We start from the raw sequence: 14,233 nt of genomic DNA, 5'->3' as shown, positions 1-14,233 counted from the left end.
AGTATATAATGTGGACCATATAATATGTTAGTTTTTTTCACGGGAACGTCGGTAATGACCCGATGACATGAAACTGTTGACATGACACCAATGACATGACACTAATGACATGACACTAATGACATGACACTAATGACATGACACTAATGACATGACACAGATGATATGGCACTGATGACTTGAAACTGATAACATGACACCAATGACATGACACTGATGAAATGATACCGATTGCTCTATACCAACGTATGCGTTTGGATGAAATCCTTTCCCCCTTTTATTTAATGAAGGCCAACAAGGATAGTCCCTAAGGTATTCGAAAGGCCCATTAAATATTTTAAAAATCAAGCACGGATATCAAGCTCAACGAGCTCAAGAAAAAAGAAACGAAAATGTATTTTAAAAAATTAAAATGTGATTGCTGTTATAGTCCCTAAAAGGTTAACGCGTGCTGTACAATACTGAAGGTCATGAAATGGTTAACACCTGCTGTCGTCCTATATAATCTGGTACATTACGGCGACACTTTACCAAAAGTGTTTAGCCAACTAGCCAGATTTCGTTGCTTCACACTTCCAAAATGTTCAAACTCGTCTTGGTTTTATCTCTTTGTTACATCGCTGCAGGTCAGTAGCATGTGAAAACTTTTGGTTTAAAAAAATGTTCTTTTTGTAATGACATTCAGATTTATGACTTTTTATTTCATTTACGCTAGGGTATACATTTTTCTATTATTAAAAGTCTTCAGTAAAATTCGTTAATTAGAAATAATCTCAGATACACAGTGGGTTAACACGTCGTGCTTCTAGCGTGGATCACAGTTCGTTTACGTTCTCGTTGAAAATGTGAGACTATACGTTTTTAACATATCTACTTTCATAAGAATATAGCGATGCTAGAATCGAATCTTCAACCATCAGAGAACATCTCACTCTTGTTAACTAGTAGAATAGATTTGTCTGATCATGTGCACTAGGTAAATGATTTTATCTATCTCGTGTAGGTTCTTGTTGGATCTATCTCGCTTATTTTCCCTTTTGAACATGACGATCGACTGAGTAGGTGAAGCAGAGTTCACCTGTTTCAGTGACATGCACATAAAAGGAAATAGTGGTCAGCACTATGATGGGCCGCTTTTACTTTCCCCAACGGGAGTTGGGTCCCCATCAGAGCTGATTCGAACTCGAGACTTTTGTGTATACTCTACCATCCACACATGGCGCCCCCTCGTGCCGATGTGTCCTGCTTCAGTAATTTTATCTATCCTTTCAATACATTTTTAGTTCAATGCTTTGATCTAAGCCACGTTTGTTTTAGTTGATTAAATGTAGACCTATCTACCCCACTGATGTTATCGTTTTATCTACCCACTCAATAAATTTTTAGTTCAATGCTTTGATCTAAACCACGTTTGTTTTAGTTGATTAAATGTAGACCTATCTACCCCACTGATGTTATCGTTTTATCTACCCACTCAATAAATTTTTAGTTCAATGCTTTGATCTAAACCACGTTTGTTTTAGTTGATTAAATGTAGACCTATCTACCCCACTGATGTTATCGTTTTATCTACCCACTCAATACATTTTTAATTCAATGCTTTGATCTAAGCCACGTTTGTTCTAGTTGATTAAATGTAGACCTATCTACCCCACTGATGTTATCTTGTTGAATGTTTATCCTCCCCTCCCCCTTGTGTTATAGAACTTCGACACACCAAAAGAAGTGACAGCTGTGATCAGCTCAAGGCCTGCACCAACCCTTGGACTGACGATTTTATCCAGAAGCTCTATGAGAAAGGCGAGGCATTCTATGAACAGTTTTGTCAGTAAGAGACACATTTTTATTTTCGCAACTTTAGTGTTCTCTCAATTTATTTTATTTGTAATGTTGAGACTTGATTTATGTGTCATTAGCTGTATAAACATAATTTTCTTGTAGATAGATAAAAAAAAAAGAAAATTAAAATATGACAACTGATGATAACTGTTCAGTATAGTACTTCCTCTTTCTTCTTCTTCTGCGTTCTTAATTTAGTTTATGGTGGAGGATTTAAACAACAAGTCCAACTTCGTGTATGAATTGGACTGTGGTCTCCAGATCTGCGGGTGCCCCATATAGTTTTTCCTTGAGTGTGGTGTATTGGGGCCAGTGTTTGGATCGTGCCTGACTATATAAGGAACAGTCTTGAAGGACGTACTCTGTATTCTGCGGGGCCATGCCACAAGGGCAAATTTCGCCATACCCAATTTTTAGTTTTTATGCATGTGCTGTTTTAGTCTGTTGTGGCCTGTTCTGAGTCTAAAGGTTATGTGTTTTTGTTTCCGTGTCAATTTGTAATATCCAGTACGGAACATAATTCATGTTTCTGTCAAATCGGCATTTGACTCATTTTACTCGGCGCAAAACTTTTGCCCCTTATAGATGAGGTAAAATATTTTTAGAATTGATAAGGTCAAAAATGTGTGCCTAATTTAAATGTACAGGGTATTTCGTAATAGGTGCATATTAGTTACAGCATATCCAGATTTTCTTCCAGGCATCTCTTCGGGTGGGGGGGGGGAATTTTTTACCGCGCCCCCCCCCCCCCCCCCCCCCGAATGAAATGAAATTTATATAATTTATATAGAAAATATATACTTTTAACAGTGTACGCCCCCCGCCCCAGAAGAAAGTCTAACCCCCCCCCCCCCCCGAAATTTTCAAGTGCCCCCCCCTCCCCCCCCGGAGAAAAAGTCTGGAAGAAACACTGAGCATATCCTATGTATACCTTTAAAATTAAAACGCATTTTCAAACCCTTTGGGAGAGATTGGCATGAAACATGCAACGAAGCACGCATCTTTTTCACACAAGCTACTAATTATATAGTAAAAAGTTTTATTAGGTAATTTTAAATATATACACACAAGTCAAGTCAGTATGATAAGCGTTGTAGTTGGTTGTTTTCTTAAATATGGCTATTTATAATTCAATATTGCAGCTTAAAATGAGCTCTTTAAATTTTTTCTACTCCTTTAGGCGCCCCATCTCCCAAAAGGTCAGTGCACATGGCCCTCTAAGGTCCCCCCCCCCCGTTTCTACGCCACTGACACAGACCACAAACCTTAAGCAGTGTGCTCTCTCTCTATCTTCTACTATATTATTCCCCAGAATGTTGTTAGAATTTTCGCTAAACTATTTACTAGCGCAAGTTAAGAAGGCTAAACATAAATCCAATTAGGGCAGGCCATCATTGCGTGCAAACAGTTTAGGTATTTTGAAATCAATAACAGTAATTATAAACAGAAATGAATGAATACAAATTAACATAAAACATTCCAGGAAAGCAAAAGCCTTCAGCACCTGCTATGCTAAAGCTAAGGACACATGCGACGATAAGACGTTTAAAGATGTGCAGGGGCGTGAAAGCGACCAGGGTGTTTTCCTGTGCTCAAAAAAGAACAAAGATGGTAAAATATTTTTATTGTTCTCTTGACATAATATGCTTGAGATATCTCAGTTACCGAAAGCACCCAAGCATCAAATACATTAAATCTTTAAAGTCCGACAAAAATCACTCATTCAGGTTTTACAACCAAATTTATTTGAATAGCTTCGCAAAAGATTTTTAATATTTTAATTTAAACACTAATTCGAGATTATTCACGTTCTTCTCCATTTGATTTCCAAATTCAGATCTTTTTGCCTTTGCTGAGTCGGAATGCGCCAAGAACAAGACGCTAGACAATATGACACGAATTGAGTTGAAAGCTTGTATGAGAAACTACAGTTCAAAAGATAAGCAAAATTGTAGTTCGCCAGCCATCAAATGCCAGTAATTTAATTTTAGATAAATACATTTGAGCTAATTTAATGTAGGTTTAATTAAAGAGGAAACTTAACCTGCACAAGCAAGTTAAAACATGGAAGTTCTATAGAAATCCTTTTTTTTTGTCTTACCAATATATTTTGTAATAGCGAAAGATATTACAGAACGTCGTTCCAATTAACATCACTGGTTAATCTTTTTACTTTCCCCTCCTAGGTTTCTGGATGCGCTCAAATTCTGTATACTCGTCAAAAATGTTCAATACTGTGGCCGAGACGGATTTTTAGTGGCCCGTTGGTGGGAAGCGAAAACTGCAAGCACCTTCACATCGTTAAACTGTAGTAAGTAGGCCAGGAATTAGTCTTGTTAGAAAACTATTTTTAGAATACGTATTAATTTTTAATTTGTGTAAAAAAATTAAATTATTTTTTTAACCAACATGACCACTTTTACAAGTTTGTATAGCTCTGAAGTTTAACTTTTTAAATAGATTATTTATTGAATTTAATCTTATATTTATTCTCCAGCTAACAGATTTGAAATGCTAGTTCCATTACTGTCTGCGCAAGCCAAACTACAAGGATGAACATTTTATCCTGTATATTGTAAAAGTCTATGTTTTAAATGTCATAAATATTCAAAATACGTTTTTTTTTTTTTCAAAATTGTTCTTGTCATTAAAATCAATGTAATTGTAAAAAAAATGAATATGTTTTTATGAGTGTAAAATTGAATGATATAAAACAGTTCTGGACCAAAAAAGCACAAGTTCGTTGTAGCTCTAATAATATATTTATAGACATTATATTCAAAACGTAATATATTTACAAAACCCGAGCAAAACCGTCTATATGCTGCTTGATAAACACACAAGTCATGGTCCTTTACAGAAAAGTTTTTCCCAGAGGCAAGTGCAGGGCCTGGCCGGGATGGCTAGTTAAATGCAAAATTACACACACACACACACAAATATATATATATATATATATATATATATATATATATATATATATATATATATATATATATATATAAAATCTCATATATATATATATATATATATAATAGATTTTATATATATATATATATATATATATATATATATATAATAGATTTTATATATATATATATATATATATATATATATATATATTCATTTATATATATATATATATATATATATATATATATATATATATATATATATATATATATATATATATTTATTTATTTATTCATTTATATATATATATTTTATATATATATATATATATATATATATATATATATATATATATATATATATATATATATATATAAAATCCCATGTGGTGCGCACATTTCTCTCTCTCTCTGTCCGGTTGTTTCGAGCCTAAGAGTTGAGTAGCTTCAATGATATATGTAAAAGTTAAAGTTACGGACTTTTGTTGAAAATAATATGTTGGATGTTTTAAATGTTTAAACTAAATTTTATTTAAAGAAAGAAAATAAAAAGAAAGATATATTCGAATGTAGAAACACAGTTTTAATTATGCAGCCGGAAAAGTGTTTATATTTGTAGCAAGAACGAAATCAACACTGACGTCACATGCCACATATTTAAACTACCGAAAGATCGAAACACTAATGTAGAACTAGAAGTAGAACTTATATTCAGTACAATACTGTATTTTAAAAATAATCAAAAAGAATATAATAACAATAATTTAGGTTTTATGTATGTTTACTTACTTTTGTTTTACAAAATATGTTATAGTTATTTAGTTAACGTGAATAATTTGAATTCTCTCCCTTGAGTGTGTTACAATAAGGCTTTAAGAAAAGTTTTGAGACTATCCCAACTTCGGTGCTGAAGGTAGATGCACATCGGCGCTTTTTTGTCCCTTTTAAGTTCCTTTCTCAATCCCCCCTCCCCCCTTCCCGCTATTAGACTTACAAGTATCTAATAGATAAATGAATCGTTTGGGAACTTTCTAGCTGTACATTCACCACTTCTCACATTTTATCTGTCATAAATTAGCGGATATTAATGTAATAGTATATTATCAGTTAGTTTGACAAATCTTATTAATAAAACAAGGAAGACAAGACTATTTTTAGCGCAATTTCCATACTGGCAATTACGTTTAATAATGCGTCATTTCTGGATGGATGTATGGATGTATGGATGTATGGATGTGTGTCCGCAGCTTTAAGTCGTATCTCCTCCTCAACGAAGCAATACCAAGGACTATTTCCAAAGCAAATATGTTAAGCAAGTTCCGAGGATGATTGTGGGCCAAAAAAATTCCCGGAATTCCTTCCTGGATTTCCCGGAAAAGCCAAAAAACCCCTCAAAAACATGCAGTTTTTTGCCCATATCTCGGCAACCAGACCATTTAGCGACTTGAAACATTTACCAATCGATTCCTGCTATAATTTAGAACAATATTGCCAAAGAAAGTTTTCAAAAATATCCTTTTGTTCGGTCACAAAAAATTAATTAAGAAATATTTACTACTTTTTAAAACTGAGCATCGTGTAGGCCTACTCGTTGATATAGGTTTATATAGTTGTCTTTTTTTTAAAACTGAGCATCCTGTAGGCTACTCGTTAAAATAAAACTATTTCCGTTGCTGAATATATGATTTATCTCGATTTAAAATTGTTATGGATAACATAAGGAAATTGCGCTTAAATTGTCACTAGACTTTTTATTAACTTGTTTATATTATTAGTACATGAATTAATTGAACATTTATAATCAATTAATAAATGACTTCATTAAGGAGTGAGTGTCTGGTCTTTTGTGAGTCATTAAAAAAGCATGAAGTCATTTCTGGATGTCCCTTACATCAGGAGGGTTTCCTCCGCCTGAGCTGGATACATATAGCTGTTCATGTGAACACCGTGTGTCTGTCTTTTATCCATTACTACATCCTTCATACTTTCGCTTTGACAAGTTGGGAAGTTTTTGAGTACACTCACGCAAAGGTTTCTGTCATAGGCCTAATATTTGTTTAAAAAATATTGGAGTGACGGCTTCCTACGAAAATATGTAGTCAAGCGTCACTAGATCCCCAGGGGCTATCTTAGCACATGGGGGCCGCTTAATTGTTTTGCTGCACAGGAGGATAGGTGTACCACTTGAATCATCAGTCTCGCTGCATTAGGGACCCCCACCGGGGGCAGTCTCAAGTCTGCAACGCCCGAGGGGTGCCAAAAATAACATTTAATTTTTCTGAACAATTTTACACTAATTATTATATAAATATTTGGTCAAATATAGAACTAGGATGTTTAATTATGTCATAGTCGAACGGGCAGTTTACGTACCTTAATGTAAATATTTTATTGTAAAATGTTATATTATTCTTGTTAAATATTAATATAATCGTATATTATGAATAAGGATAGCCTGTAGCATACGAAGCAGGTGTACTGGTCGGTTGTGACGCTGACCAGTAAAAATTTAGCTGTCCGTTCCAAACATCAAGGCGAGTAGAAAACAAAGTAGCTAGTTGTAATAAAATTGATAAATGTATTTTCTAAAATCTTGGGAACCCCTGACACGCTGGCTTTAGGTGATGAAGTCTCTCCAGTAATCTCTCACAGACAGCTGTAGCTGAAAACGTTTTCAGATATCCACATCATTAAAGCTATTGATCAGTGGTTCTTAACCTGGGTTAGATCGAACTCCAGGGATTAGCTGAACTAGTTTCATGGGTTCGACGGAGGTCAAAATGCACAACCGACTCATATGCTTCATGATCTGATTTCGTCAGTGCGAACGATAGAATTATTAATAGAATTCGATGAATTAGCATATATGATGTGGATGCTTAAAACTGTATAATCTATAGCAGTGTGTGTGTGGGGGGGGGGGGGGGGTGAATGGTGAGGCCACACAGCCCAGATCCACCTACTTGTCAGAGATTCTCAAGATCTTTATCAATAACACTTGGAACCTGAACCTAAACCTAATCTAAACCTTAACTTAAACTTAAGCCAAACCTAAACCTAAACCTAAACCTAAACCTAAACCTAAACCTAAACCTAAACCTAAACCTAAACCTAAACCTAAACCTAAACCTAAACCTAAACCTAAACCTAAACCTAAACCTAAACCTAAACCTAAACCTAAACCTAAACCTAAACCTAAACCTAAACCTAAACCTAAACCTAAACCTAAACCTAAACCTAAACCTAAACCTAAACCTAAACCTAAACCTAAACCTAAACCTAAACCTAAACCTAAACCTAAACCTAAACCTAAACCTAAACCTAAACCTAAACCTAAACCTAAACCTAAACCTAAACCTAAACCTAAACCTAAACCTAAACCTAAACCTAAACCTAAACCTAAACCTAAACCTAAACCTAAACCTAAACCTAAACCTAAACCTAAACCTAAACCTAAACCTCAACCTCAACCTCAACCTCAACCTCAACCTCAACCTCAACCTCAACCTCAACCTCAACCTCAACCTCAACCTCAACCTAAACCTAAACCTAAACCTAAACCTAAACCTAAACCTAAACCTAAACCTAAACCTAAACCTAAACCTAAACCTAAACCTAAACCTAAACCTAAACCTAAACCTAAACCTAAACCTAAACCTAAACCTAAACCTAAACCTAAACCTAAACCTCAACCTCAACCTCAACCTCAACCTCAACCTCAACCTCAACCTAAACCTAAACCTAAACCTAAACCTAAACCTAAACCTAAACCTAAACCTAAACCTAAACCTAAACCTTAACCTTAACCTAAACCTAAACCTAAACCTTAACCTTAACCTTAACCTTAACCTAAACTTTAACCTTAACCTTAACCTTAACCTTAACCTTAACCTTAACCTTAACCTTAACCTTAACCTTAACCTTAACCTTAACCTTAACCTTAACCTTAACCTTAACCTTAACCTTAACCTTAACCTTAACCTTAACCTTAACCTTAACCTTAACCTTAACCTTAACCTTAACCTTAACCTTAACCTTAACCTTAACCTTAACCTTAACCTTAACCTTAACCTTAACCTTAACCTTAACCTTAACCTTAACCTTAACCTTAACCTTAGCCTTAGCCTTAACCTTAACTTAACCTTAACCTTAACCTTAACCTTAACCTTAACCTTAACCTTAACCTTAACCTTAACCTTAACCTTAACCTTAACCTTAACCTTAACCTTAACCTTAACCTTAACCTTAACCTTAACCTTAACCTTAACCTTAACCTTAACCTTAACCTTAACCTTAACCTTAACCTTAACCTTAACCTTAACCTTAACCTTAACCTTAACCTTAACCTTAACCTTAACCTTAACCTTAACCTTAACCTTAACCTTAACCTTAACCTTAACCTTAACCTTAACCTTAACCTTAACCTTAACCTTAACCTTAACCTTAACCTTAACCTTAACCTTAACCTTAACCTTAACCTTAACCTTAACCTTAACCTTAACCTTAACCTTAACCTTAACCTTAACCTTAACCTTAACCTTAACCTTAACCTTAACCTTAACCTTAACCTTAACCTTAACCTTAACCTTAACCTTAACCTTAACCTTAACCTTAACCTTAACCTTAACCTTAACCTTAACCTTAACCTTAACCTTAACCTTAACCTTAACCTTAACCTTAACCTTAACCTTAACCTTAACCTTAACCTTAACCTTAACCTTAACCTTAACCTTAACCTTAACCTTAACCTTAACCTTAACCTTAACCTTAACCTTAACCTTAACCTAAACCTAAACCTAAAACTATACATTGGCATTGTCATTGGCATTGATATTGACATTCACTTACCATAAATTTGACTTTACCTTAATCTTCAACCTTAACTTCAACCTCAACACCAACACCAACATCAACACCAACATCAACACCAACAACAAACTGAACAAGAACCAGTACTCGAAACCGTACCTCGGCAAGAACCTGAACCCTAATAGGAACTGTAACCTGAACTGGTAACCAAACATTAACCTAAACCTCAACTTTTAACCTAAACCCGCAACTGAACCCTAACCTGAACTCTAGTCAACCAAAGCCTAAACTTTAACTTAAACCTAACCTTATACCCTTAACTGAACCTTAACTTGAACCTCAGCGTTAACTTGAAACCCTCGCCCATACCTATCCCTATTTTGATCCTTGCCCTAATCCTAAGACCAAGCCAGTGCAAACTGAACCGCACATGATATTAGATCAATCAGTTTCCACTACATCAAAGATTAGAGTAGCCGTAGCCAGCTCTAGCTACACCAATTAGGGTATTAAAGGTAGCCAGTGTTAGCTATATCATATTAAGATTATATAAGAGAATATATAGATTTGTGCTAGTAAAGACAGATAAAGGTTATTAGAGCTAGGGATAAGGTAAAAAATCACGGTGTTGAAAAATAAAATTAACTTGGTTGCACCGTACAGGTCGTAATTTTATAGATTTTTAGCAGAGGTTCTCAACCCTTCTGAAAGTACCAAACTCCATCACATCCATATGCTAAATTCATCGAACTCTATTAATAGTTCTATCGTTCGCACTTTCGAAATCTGATCGTGAATCATATGAGTCAGTTTTGTGTTTTGACCCCCGACAAACTCCTAAAACTCATTCACCAAACCCCTGGAGTTCGATCTAACCCAGGTTAAGAACCACTGATCATTATTTATCATCTGAAAACCTTTCAGCTACAGCAGTCTGTGAGAGATTACTGGAGAGACTTTATCACATAAAGCCAGCGTGTCAGGGGTTCCCAAGATTTTAGATTTATCAATTTTTTTTCCAACCAGCTAGTTTGATTTCTACTCGCCTGGATGTTTCAAAGTATTATATCAAATTTGCTGTTCTGTATCAACTATTTAACAATTTCCGCTAAGCGAAAGAGGAGATTTAAATTTTTGTTTTTTGTTTTTCAAAAGTCTATAACTTGAATACTGTTTCAGTAAGAGAAACGAAATTTAACCTATAACTCAATTCTAGTTTTGAGTAATTCTCGGCGAATGGAGGTAGTATTATACGCTATTTCTGATTTCAATTTCCGCTCAGCGAAAGTGGAGATTTAAAATAAAATTGTTTTTCATTCTCGGTGAACGGAAGTAGTATTATACGCTATTTCTGATTTCTCAAAAAATAAATAAACGCTTAAATTTTATTTTTAACTTGTTTGGTTTTTACTATGTAGGTTACGAAAGGAAACTTGCGAGCAAAACTTCGAACTCTTTTCACATAGGTCTAGACTCGTCTGCAATGTATTGTGACAATTTAAAAAAAAATTAATTTGATTTTGTATTAACTCTTTGAAAATTAATCAAGGTTTTCTTGATTAAGTCCTAATGTTCTGCACTTATTTACACACATTGTTTGCTGTTTATTTGGTGCGCAATTAATTTTTTTCGCGATTCTATTCTATTTAAAAATGGAAAAAAAAATGATTTTAAAAACATGTCCATGTCCCGATTACACTGCAGTTGTCTTCCAACTTAGTGTTATATTAGAACATTGGAGAAACTTTAGGGGAGCTCCCTCCCGCTTTATTTAAAAAGATGACGTATCTAAAGTGTGATTTAATTGGCGTCGAGTAAACTTTTAGGGAAAGAAAATCATACACCGTAATTATTAAATCCCATCCTGATGGCACACCGCCTTGAAGTGGTGGGATGGCTTGTGTGCCCCAGCGACCCCCAGAGCTATGCCGGCGGGAGCCTAGTGCTCCTGGCAGGTCTAACCAAGTCGGACAGATCTGCGTGGGTAGGGGCCAGACCAAACGATGTGCCCTGGTCCTCCAGGTTGGGGGTTGCGCGATGGGCTAACTACTCGTCCACATAAAACAAAAGACAGTTACAGAAACCGAAGCCAAATCCGAAACAAATCCAGTCCTCGGGAGAATCAGGGCTCCACTTAGGAGAAGTATGACGCAATGCAGCCAAATCCGTAAGGAAGCTACAGAGCCGACCCCCCTTCTTCAACCGAGGAAAACTAAATCCACAGCCCCAAAACTACTGTCGCAAAAGAAACCTATCCTCATAGGAACATGGAACGTCAGAACACTATGGGAAGCAGGGAAGTGTGCACAGGCAGTGAAAGAAATGCAACAGTATCATCTTACAGTGCTTGGCCTGTGCGAAACAAGATGGAACACCTTTGGAGAGACAAAATTCCAGACGGGAGAAACACTGTTATATTCGGGAAAAGAAAATGAGGACGACCCACGAGAGGCAGGCGTAGCCTTGCTATTGACAAAGGAGGCAACAAAAAGCCTGATGGAATGGGAACCTGTATCTGATCGAATAATTAAAGCTAGATTTGAATCCAGGTTTCAAAAGACCTCCATTATCATGTGCTACGCTCCTACGAACAACGCAGACGAGGAAGAAAAAGACCGTTTCTACGAAGAGCTTCAGTCGGTGGTTGATAAGGTACCCAAGCGCGACATGCTGATCCTCATGGGTGATTTAAATGCCAAAGTAGGCAAAGACAACAGAGGCAGGGAAATGGAGATGGGAACCAATGGCCTAGGGGAAATGAATGAAAATGGTGAACTCTTCGCAGACTTTTGTGCCTCAAATGAGCTTACTATCGGCGGTACACTTTTCACCCACCGAAGGTGTCATAAAGCCACCTGGATATCACAAGATCATCATACCGAAAACCAGATTGATCATGTCGCGGTAAGGCGTCGTTGGAGGGCCTCACTGCGGGATGTGAGAGTAAAGCGAGGAGCAGACATAGGATCCGACCACCACCTGGTTGTTGCTAAACTGAAGATGAAGCTAAAGGCAAAGAAGAGGCAACATGAAATTGATCCACGAAGAAGATTTGATGTAAGTAAACTTAAGACGCAAGACAACAGGACAAATTTTCAGGTCACCCTAAAGAATCGGTTTGAAGCTCTACAGACAGAAGAGAAAGATCTTGATTCAGTTGAACACACCTGGGAAATATTTAAGCAAGCCACTATTGAAGCCTGCGAAGAGGCTCTAGGAGGCAGAGCGCCAAACAGGAAGCCCTGGATCACAGATGATACATGGCAGAAGGTGGAAGAAAGAAAAAGCCTAAAGAGCGAACTAAATCAAGCAAAAACACGGCAGCAAAAACAAGCAGCAGCCGCTCGATATAACGAAAAGGATAAAAAGGTGAAAAGGAAACTAAGAAATGACAAGAGATTGTTTATAAATGAAATGGCAGAGCAGGCCGAAACAGCTGCCAGTAAGGGAGATCTCAAGACGCTCTATGCAACAACCAGAGCTCTGAGTGGGAGGAAAACCAATCCCAACAGGCCAGTGAGGAGCAAAAATGGTAAACTTCTAACGTCAATTGAGGAACAATTGGCACGATGGAGAGAGCACTTCCAGGAATTACTAAACGGTCCAGCACCTCAAGATCCACCAGACCTGGAGCCAGGGGAACCCCTTAACATCAATACCGAGGAAATCACCAGACAGGAAATTCTCAACGCCTTAAATAGTTTGAAGAGTGGCAAGGCAGCAGGACCAGATAATATCCCAGCAGAGGCATTAAAACAAGTTGGGGAAGAAGTAGTAAATCGACTTCATAAATTACTTAACTTAGTCTGGAACACAGGACAGATCCCAACCGATTGGAAGAGGGGCCTCCTTGTGAAGTTGCCTAAGAACGGTGACTTATCTCAGTGTGGAAAATGGAGGGGCATTACTTTGTTGTCCATACCAAGTAAAGTTCTTACCAGAGTTATTTTGGACAGAATGAAAGAGGCGGTTGACCTTAAGCTAAGAGAGGAACAAGCAGGGTTCAGGAAGGAAAGATCTTGTACAGATCAGATAGCGACTCTTAGAATTATTGTAGAACAGACGATAGAATGGCAGGCCCCGCTTTACATCTGCTTTGTTGACTTTGAGAAGGCCTTTGATAGTGTGGATAGGCAAACAATATGGAATCTGTTGAGACACTATGGTGTACCTGCTAAGTTAGTGGAAATAATCCAGCAACTTTACAATGGATTTTCATGCCAAGTTAGCCATGAAGGGAAACTGTCTAAAGAGTTCCAGGTCAACACAGGTGTGAGACAAGGATGTCTGCTGTCGCCCCTCCTCTTCTTGGTGGTTCTCGAATGGGTGACACGCACAGCCTATGCCAGTTCTGGAAAAGGTATTCAGTGGACACTCACGGGGAAACTAGAAGATCTGGAGTTTGCAGATGATCTTGCCTTACTCTCGCACAGGCTACAGGACATGCAAGAAAAAGTTGATGCATTAGGAGCCATCTCGCAGCGCGTAGGTCTGAAGATCAACAAAGAAAAGACGGAAATGATGAGAATTAACAATAAACAGGAGGCTCCAGTGTCAATAGACGGAAGACAGGTAAATGATGTGCAAGAGTTTGTCTACCTTGGCAGCAAGATCAGCAAAACGGGAGGCACAGAGGAGGACATACGCGCTAGAGTTAATAAAGCCCGCTGCGC

At 36.9% G+C, this 14,233-nt stretch overlaps 2 protein-coding genes across 2 annotated transcripts in view; both read left to right on the top strand.

Moving 5' to 3' along the window:
- The window catches only part of LOC131950257 (uncharacterized), an 83,415-nt gene that overhangs the window by 30,799 nt on the left and 38,383 nt on the right, over positions 1 to 14,233 (top strand). The window lies entirely within an intron of this gene.
- Positions 536 to 4,445, top strand: LOC131950262 (uncharacterized). The gene is made up of 6 exons (XM_059312341.1): positions 536 to 626; positions 1,705 to 1,828; positions 3,323 to 3,450; positions 3,677 to 3,815; positions 4,026 to 4,150; positions 4,337 to 4,445. Exons 1-6 carry the CDS (start codon positions 581 to 583, stop codon positions 4,393 to 4,395), a joined length of 621 nt encoding a protein of 206 aa, XP_059168324.1. The 5' UTR covers positions 536 to 580; the 3' UTR covers positions 4,396 to 4,445.

The sequence above is a fragment of the Physella acuta genome, unplaced genomic scaffold (assembly GCF_028476545.2).
Source record: "Physella acuta isolate Inbredline_101_S28 unplaced genomic scaffold, ASM2847654v3 ptg000748l, whole genome shotgun sequence".
Taxonomy (NCBI): domain Eukaryota; kingdom Metazoa; phylum Mollusca; class Gastropoda; family Physidae; genus Physella; species Physella acuta.
The sequence above is the reverse complement of the archived record's forward strand: the minus strand, read 5'-3'. Positions and strand labels throughout refer to the sequence as shown.